Source organism: Dendroctonus ponderosae, unplaced genomic scaffold, assembly GCF_020466585.1.
Source record: "Dendroctonus ponderosae isolate FM_Combo_2020 unplaced genomic scaffold, Dpon_F_20191213v2 Dpon_F_20191213_11, whole genome shotgun sequence".
NCBI lineage: Eukaryota > Metazoa > Arthropoda > Insecta > Coleoptera > Curculionidae > Dendroctonus > Dendroctonus ponderosae.
In genome coordinates, this window is record NW_026017213.1 from 6878545 (window position 1) to 6885700 (window position 7156).

At 48.2% G+C, this 7156-nt stretch overlaps 5 protein-coding genes across 8 annotated transcripts in view; 2 read left to right on the forward strand and 3 right to left on the reverse strand.

The window, feature by feature from the left end:
- LOC109542738 (sodium-independent sulfate anion transporter) overlaps nt 1–711 on the reverse strand; it is an 8144-nt gene extending 7433 nt beyond the window's left edge. The window contains exon 1 of the mRNA XM_019912088.2: nt 576–711. The gene's annotated coding sequence lies outside the window, so the exon portion shown is untranslated. The remainder of the gene's footprint in view (nt 1–575) is intronic.
- A 368-nt stretch (nt 712–1079) lies between these two features.
- Nucleotides 1080–1907, forward strand: LOC109542749 (pre-rRNA-processing protein ESF2). Its single transcript, XM_019912109.2, has 2 exons — nt 1080–1386; nt 1443–1907. Exons 1-2 carry the CDS (start codon nt 1218–1220, stop codon nt 1868–1870), a joined length of 597 nt encoding a protein of 198 aa, XP_019767668.1. The 5' UTR covers nt 1080–1217; the 3' UTR covers nt 1871–1907.
- Nucleotides 1861–2781, reverse strand: LOC109542748 (probable 28S ribosomal protein S26, mitochondrial). The gene is made up of 3 exons (XM_019912108.2): nt 2515–2781; nt 2217–2464; nt 1861–2164 (listed from the first exon to the last, which is right to left on the reverse strand). The coding sequence occupies exons 1-3, from the start codon at nt 2679–2681 to the stop codon at nt 1905–1907; spliced, it is 675 nt and encodes a 224-aa protein (XP_019767667.1). The 5' UTR covers nt 2682–2781; the 3' UTR covers nt 1861–1904.
- A 212-nt stretch (nt 2782–2993) lies between these two features.
- On the forward strand, nt 2994–5081 carry LOC109542745. Of its 2 annotated transcripts, XM_019912104.2 has the most exons (5): nt 2999–3748; nt 3825–4074; nt 4141–4200; nt 4270–4399; nt 4451–5081. In XM_019912104.2, the coding sequence occupies exons 1-5, from the start codon at nt 3355–3357 to the stop codon at nt 4562–4564; spliced, it is 948 nt and encodes a 315-aa protein (XP_019767663.1). In that variant the 5' UTR covers nt 2999–3354; the 3' UTR covers nt 4565–5081. The 2 variants fall into 2 exon arrangements, with proteins under 2 accessions (XP_019767664.1, XP_019767663.1); XM_019912105.2 differs by lacking the exon at nt 4141–4200 and having other exon boundaries at nt 2994–3748.
- A 136-nt stretch (nt 5082–5217) lies between these two features.
- The window catches only part of LOC109542743 (O-acyltransferase like protein), an 8710-nt gene continuing 6771 nt past the window's right edge, over nt 5218–7156 (reverse strand). For all 3 annotated transcript variants that reach the window (XM_048662687.1, XM_048662685.1, XM_048662688.1), the window contains 7 exons: nt 7076–7149; nt 6841–7025; nt 6598–6787; nt 6403–6542; nt 6152–6345; nt 5760–6076; nt 5218–5707 (listed from right to left, as the gene is read on the reverse strand). In XM_048662687.1, coding sequence (XP_048518644.1) covers nt 5421–5707; nt 5760–6076; nt 6152–6345; nt 6403–6542; nt 6598–6787; nt 6841–7025; nt 7076–7149 — 1387 coding nt within the window. In that variant the 3' untranslated portion in view covers nt 5218–5420. The remainder of the gene's footprint in view (nt 5708–5759; nt 6077–6151; nt 6346–6402; nt 6543–6597; nt 6788–6840; nt 7026–7075; nt 7150–7156) is intronic.

Below are 7156 nucleotides of genomic sequence, written 5' to 3' on the forward strand. Positions count from 1 at the left end.
AGAATTCGTTTTGGCATCGTTGGATAGAGAATTGAAAACTCGATTCAGTCGTAACAACGTGAGTGAGGAAATTCGAGTAGTTTTGACCCAGAAAGAAAAATTTGCATATCAGACACTTAGGTGCAAGATAATTCCAAAATTCCATGTTTTTCGTCCCGTTTTTCCTCATTTCTCGGAGGCAAAATGAACAAGATCGCTCATTTGTACATTATTCTAGAGAGAAATAAATGACCTTTTTAGAAAGTGAACTATGGATGGGGAAATGTTGGCAGTTTCCTCAAAAAATGCTTGAATTCAAGAAGTTTTAGATTTGCGTGATTTTTTTTGAGCTGCAAAATCCACTTGAACATGACGCTGTTTTTTTCGAAGTTTCTCAAGAACCATTCGAGCCACAGAATTCGTTTTGGCATCGTTGGATAGAGAATTGAATGGGGGAGGGGTCATGATCCCCATGAGCTCCCCCCCCTCCCTGGATCCGCCCTTGATTGAGGTAGGAGGCCACCAAGTGGCATGAATCATAGTGTGGATTCAATAGTAGCCTCAATTCAATTCAAGCACTGCCCACAAGGTGTTACCTGTCGAGGTGAATTCATCCAATAGTATGTAGTCTGTGGGTGAATCCCACTGTTATTCTCCTCCCATATAAAATCACCCACCACAACACAAAATATCCCCCTGGGCGATGTTCTGTGGTTATAAGTTATAAATAAATTAAAGGTTATACTATTGACTGGCATGATCAGAATGTTTGGTTGCGTTCAGGGGTTATTAGATAATAACATTATGCTATATTTAAATCAAGAGCGTGATTTTAGTTGGTTTTCTTGCCAATTCACAACCAAAATCTCAAAAATATATATTAAATAATATTTGGTTGATATTGAATAAAAAGTTTGTGAAAGATAATAAACACAGCATTCAGGTTAAAAAACAGAAAAAGAAAAACAAAGAAAAAACAGAAGAAAGTTGGGGCTTTAAACAACATTTTTATACGGAATGACTATTTAATGCATTTGAAAAACCCGTGCGCAAGCCTTGCTCCGTTAGTTCTCCCAGCCCCCGGTGAGGGCCTGTTGGCTCCCGACTACTTGATTTCTTTTATGGCCCCCGTCTATTATTATCTGTCTCTGCATTTGCGAGGTTATGTTAAGACTCAAAAATGTGCCAGTTTGTGGTGATTTGTTGAAGCTGAGTTAGAAGTTACAATTGTGAGCAAAATGCCGACCCAATTGGATGAGGGCGAAGCCCCAAGCGAGCACAAGCGCTCCAAGCGGGGCCTGATCTACCTATCCTCCATCCCGCCCTACATGAATGTGACGACCGTCCGTGAAGTCTTCGGCCAGTTTGGCAAAGTGGGGCGCGTGTACCTTCAACTGCTAGACAAGGGTGAGTAGTCGGCAGCTAGATTCAAAGCGAGTAGGGCCTAAAATGCTGTTTCGCAGGCCCCAAAGACGACAGCAAGAAAAAGAAGCACAAAGTCAACAAGAAGTTTACTGAAGGCTGGGTGGAGTTCGAGAAAAAGTGCGTGGCGAAACGAGTGGCTACTCTACTAAACAACACCCAGGTTAGCACGAGGAAAAAGTCTAAACACTACGACTACCGGTGGAATATCAAGTATTTGTCGAACTTTAAATGGACGCACTTGCACGAGCGGCTGGCCTACGAGCGTGCTGAAAAGGCCAAACAGTTTAGGAACGAAGTGCAACTTTCCAAGAAAAAGACCAATTTCTTTAGTGTGAATATCGGCAAAAAGGGCGAGGTGGTAAACAAGGAGTACGACGATATGGAGAACATTGCAACTGGGACCGCGATTGATGTGGAGGAGGAGCAGCAGGAGACCAGAGAAACATTCCTACAGTCTTTGCTGTGATATAGTTTATTTAATATTAACCTACTGTACAGACTTATCGTCGCACGCTGATTTTCTCCTGCGGCCCGCTAGGCCGCGTCTCTCTGCCCCTCAGCTTCTCCCCATTGCTATCAATGGCAAAGTTGTAGTCCACTGTGTCGTTGAGAGCATTATCGATGGCTTCGTCGATGTTTTCTGCCGTAATGAAGGTAGCTGAGGCCTCCTTTTCCTTTTTGACAATTTCCTCAGCCAGTTCCAGGATTTGCTTCTGTTTCTCCTGTTCAGCTTCAAGCTTCTGTCTGGCGATCTCCTTGGCTGTAAAGCACGCAATGCAATGCAAATACTTTGTGAGGTTTACGACACAAACCTTCCTGCAGTTCCCTCGCTATTCTGCTCTCACGCTCCACTTTGACTTTAGCATTCCACTGGTCGTTGATTGCATGACATTCGGCCAGGTCCACCTTAAAGACCTCCAAAATCTCCTCTGGATTGGTCACGGTTTGGAACTTGTCGCAGTACTTTTTGATCATGTAGTGCCTCAGCGACTTCACGTTGTTACGGTAGTTGTTGTGCAGCCGCAACAGCTCCACATACTCATCCTGATCGATTTTAGGCCTGCCGATTGAAACGATTCAGTGCCGCCTCGTTTTTAGCAGCGAAATTACCTTTGGGGCACCCGAAAGCGCTTGCTTTTCGCCACCGGCACCCAGCGCGGTTTGCGATGAGCCTTCTTGGGCGGCAACAGAGACGGATCGTAACCGGTGTAGTGATAATGAGCCAAACTGGCACTGGACCCCCGCAGGGGGTTGAAGTTGCTGATGGCTCGCAGCATTGCCCCCCAAATTACACCACCTATTTGAGGTTATGTCCACTCGGGCCGTCTATCGCTTGTCAGAGAATTAACGCCAATGGTAAATTTATCAACCACAGAATATCCCCCCTAGGGGGGATATTCTGTGTTTATCAACATTCTCCGTGTCAAAAGTGACAAGTCGGCACAGTATTTTCCTAAGTTATTTCGGTGTTTTTGGCCCCAAATTTTCGAGTTTTTCAGTTTGTTGTAGTTGTTTGAAGGTCGAAATCCGTCCCTTTCACCAACGTAGCGATGAGCAACGTCAGCCCCACAGTCGGTAAGTTATCAAAAGCCAAGTCACTTGATTGGGGCACCCCCCGAGCAAGCCCCATTTTCGATAGTAGTAAGCCCTCTGGGGCAGCAGGTTGCAAAACTCAGTGGATTGTTCAACCGGGTTGGGTTTTATGGTTTGTTTAGTGACGTGTCATTAAAAGGTTTCACTTCGTGATTGGTGTTGATCACCCACGTAGAGAACAAAGCAACAGCCGAAACAACCGGACTTCGCTTAATTGCTTTGCAGCGCATTTGTTGCTTAATCGAAGCCTGCATGTCTGGTTGCCTGGCTGGCTAGTAAAGTGAAAGTCCTAGTAAAGAAACGGTACTTTATGCCCGTGGCTGCGTTTGCTATGTGCCAACAGCAAAGTGCCCTGAAATGACTGATGAGGCCGAGAGCCCCAGTTTGGACTACATTGAGGACCCCTATTTTAACCCCCACGACAGCACTTCGACCCCCAGCCTGGACACTGAAAGTGACTACTTGGACGAGTACGACTTGCTTGAAAATGAGCTGGACATCTTCGACCTGAGGCAGCTGGATTTCGACGAAGTCACCAGCACCAGCACCTTGCCTAGCGACGAGTCACTGAATGTTGAAGCGGAGTTCTTCAATGTGAAGCGAGCAAACGCTATTATTCGGACCTTCTTCAAGCACAAAGTGAAGAAGCAAGTCAGGGTCAGGTACAGCGACTTAACCAAGCCGTACTTGGCCAAGTTGCCTAAGGATCATAGCTTCAGGAAGTATTTAGCCATTAGTCTTAGCCAGAGTGGTAAGTTTTAGTGGCCCCGCAAGCGTACCTTTCCAAGGGTGAAAACTTGCAAACTTAACCACTGTTTTGGTTGCAGAGGAAGCGATGGCTGCCGACCATGTGGCCCCCGATCTCTCCCACCTCACAGCTGAGGAAAAGGAGCAGCAGGAGAAGATCTGGAGAGAGGAGTTGGTGCAGATTGAGGACGAAATAGTCACCCTCAGAACGGTGTTGGCCGCCAAGATGCGCCGCAGCGCCGAGCTGAAGAAGAATCTCGGGATCACCTTCCTAAAGGAGGTCTCCGACGACATCAACCAGGGCATCAAGAACGTAAAGGAGAGCAACGTGTAAGTCCTCAGCCCACTAGCCGATAGGCTTAGTCACTTTTTGTTTTGTTCCTTTGTTTTGCGCAGATATCAATCAGTTGAAACTAAGGTAGAGCAGGTCGCTAAGGCCGTTACAGAGGCGCCGATGTAAGTAGCTTATTTCAGTCGCTTTCCCGGCAAAAACTCCCATGGGTTCTAACTGGCTTCCTTTTTCAGATACCAGAAAACCTCGTCGGTGATCGGGGGACTTACCAGCAATATAACCAATAAGCTGGGCCAAATGCGTCATTCCGAATCCTTCCGCTCTATTGAGGAGAAAGTTGGTAGCGCCTACGAGAACGTAAAAGTATGTAAGCGAAACGCGGCTTTTCCGAACTCCAACTCTTATTTTAACCAGGGCAAGGTGATTTCGAGATCGGGTTCCCAGCAAAGCATCAATGAGGAGGGACGCTCGCGCTCAGGATCGGTTGTAACCAGCCCAACCATCCCCGAGGAAAAACCAGTGGCGTAAAACACCAGTTATTCGGTTAGTGCCTCTGGCTAGCCGATCTAACTTAACCGATTTTTCTAACCAATGGCCTTCGCTTCGTTTAAATTTAACCGTCGGATAAAAGTCTGGCGAACGATTATGAACAGTGCAAAGTAACCAGTTTTCATCCGGTCAGCATGATTTTTTGAGAAAAATTAAAAAATCGGCGTTATATATTCCTTCTGGTACTTGCCCTCAACAATTGCATTTATCCTACTTTCGCCCAGAATTATTTATGTTAATGGGAAGCTCTAGCAAGGGACTTAAGTTATTAGGAGAAAACCTAGGTTTAGTTTTCTGTGGGTTTGTGTGGAGATATCTATTTTTGGACGCCCTTTTCAGCAAGCGTTTCCTATAATAATGTGCGCGATTTGTTCGCATCGGACGAGTGTGTTAAAGTAGGGCTAAATTTGCTGTTATTTGTTCCGTTCGTCCGATGGGAACATCGCCTTTACTGTATAATTACATGGATATTTAGCGAATAAATCAGTAGAACTTGCGATTTCTGTTTGCTTTTGCTTGTTCTGTGGTAAAGTTTCCGGATTGATGATTTTTTGCAATAAAATTCCTAATTTCGCAGCGAAATAGCCGAAGGAAGTGCTTTAGTTTGTTAGGAAAGCATCGGTCAGACGTGCTAGGCTTTAAGCGGTTCACTAGTTTATTATTCGGGAATTACAATGTGTGGCAGTTTCAGACCGGTGGCACCCTGATTCCCTCTCCTGACACCTTCCTTAGTTGACCTGCTGCTCCTGGCAGCGAAGAAGGAGATTTGATACCCGCCAAGAGGCAGATTTACACCTAAAAAGCGCCGCGGGAATTGTTCGAAACGCAGTCGGCTTCAACTGGTCTTTTTCACCACTTGGGCGCCGTGAGCACTGCGCTTCACCATCAAAGTCCTGAGGTTTTGAAAGGGCATCTCGACGCACAGCGTCATCAGGACGGACAGAGCGCCGATCCAGGCGTATTCCTGCAGATTGAAGATTTGGGTGAAGAACCCGAACTCGCGCGACGTCCTGGTCACTCCCACGTTGTAGAAAAACACCGGGAACTGCGTCAGGTAGACTGTATAGGAAATTTTCGTCCACAGCGCGTTAACGGGGTGCGCGAACAGTCGCCCTATGAAACCTGGAAGAAGTGGCACATAGAAAGGCAGATGTGTTAGCAGCCGCCAGCTCACCATTGTGGCCCTTCTGGCTGGAATAGATGAGCCAACAAAAGGAGCCCACCCACAGGATGGGGGAAAAGGCCGCATAAAGCGCGGCATGGTGTGGGTTGTACACATAGTCCAAGTTGCTCATGAAGGAAGGCCCCAGATAGGCCACCAGGAGGCTGCAGACAGCCAACGCGTTGCCAAGTCTGATCTGCACCGTGCTCAGCTCAAAGTTCCCAGCGCGGCGCAGCAACGCGCCCATAAAAATGCCCATTATATAAACAGTGGCGCGATGCGGCGGCAGAATGTACATGAAGTCGGCCGTGGCGAACAGCTGCTGCACCCTGCGGAAAATCCCCAATTTACTTAGTAGTAAGCTTAGCTTAGTAAGCAGTGTCTACTCCAAGAGTGGCACCTACGAGGTCCCGAAGTGCACGTAGTTGGATAAGCTACGGCTGAATGTTACGTAGTAGCGAGCGGCTGTAGAGAGGCTCGCCAGCAGCCCCAAGGCAACAGCGCCCCTTTTTGGCCATCGCCACAGCCCGTACACCCATAGGGGGGAGATGAGGAAGAGCTGCGTGTCTATGCCCAAGTGATGGGTGTGCGTTAAGCACTGGAACAATGAATGAAAAGTTCACGCGTTCAACAGTGGCGCAATCTTTGCAAGTACCATGTCTTTGAACCCGAAGTAGTTGTGTATGAAGAGCAGGTTGCGCCACCAGTACTGCTTGCAAATGTCCGAGTGATGCGTGACCACTTGGTTCCATAGGGGCCCCCCATTGAGCCAGGGCAAGACAAAGGTGCAAAAAGCTGGAATTTCCCGATAAAAACGCCGCCAATTACCCCCCTACAACTAGCTACGAACCGATGAGAGCGGCAAAGGTAGGGACGATGCGGTAGAGTCTGGAAACGTACTCTTGGATCACGTTGATGCGCCCATTGCGCTCCAGCTTGCCCAGGAGCGAGTGGGCGGTCAGCAGGCCGGAGATCATGATGAAGGGGTCGGTGTAGAGGCTGGCCGCTCGTCCCAGCACTGAATACGGACGCCCCAAGTACTGAAAACAGTCCACAATGCACGGGGAGCGTGTGAAAAGGGGGCGGCAGAAACCTCGATGGCCTCCGTGCGGTTGGCAAAGGGCAAAAACAGCACAGCCATGGACTTGTGGGCGGTTAGGAGAAGGAGGGCGTTGAACATGCGGATGCCATGGATGGCTGGGATGTCGCCTGCGGCTCGCCCAGCCCCCAGCAGGCTGCAGGCGTTCCTGGGCAAGGAGAAGCTAGTCAGCCACTTATCTGCAATCGAGCAAAAGCTAGCGCTTTCCAGTATGGGGTGAGTTGCTTACTTTTGTCCCCGACGGCGACGTTGTCGTAGATAGAGGCGAACATCTCCAAGAGGAACAAGCCGGCGAAAAGGGCCCTAGAAA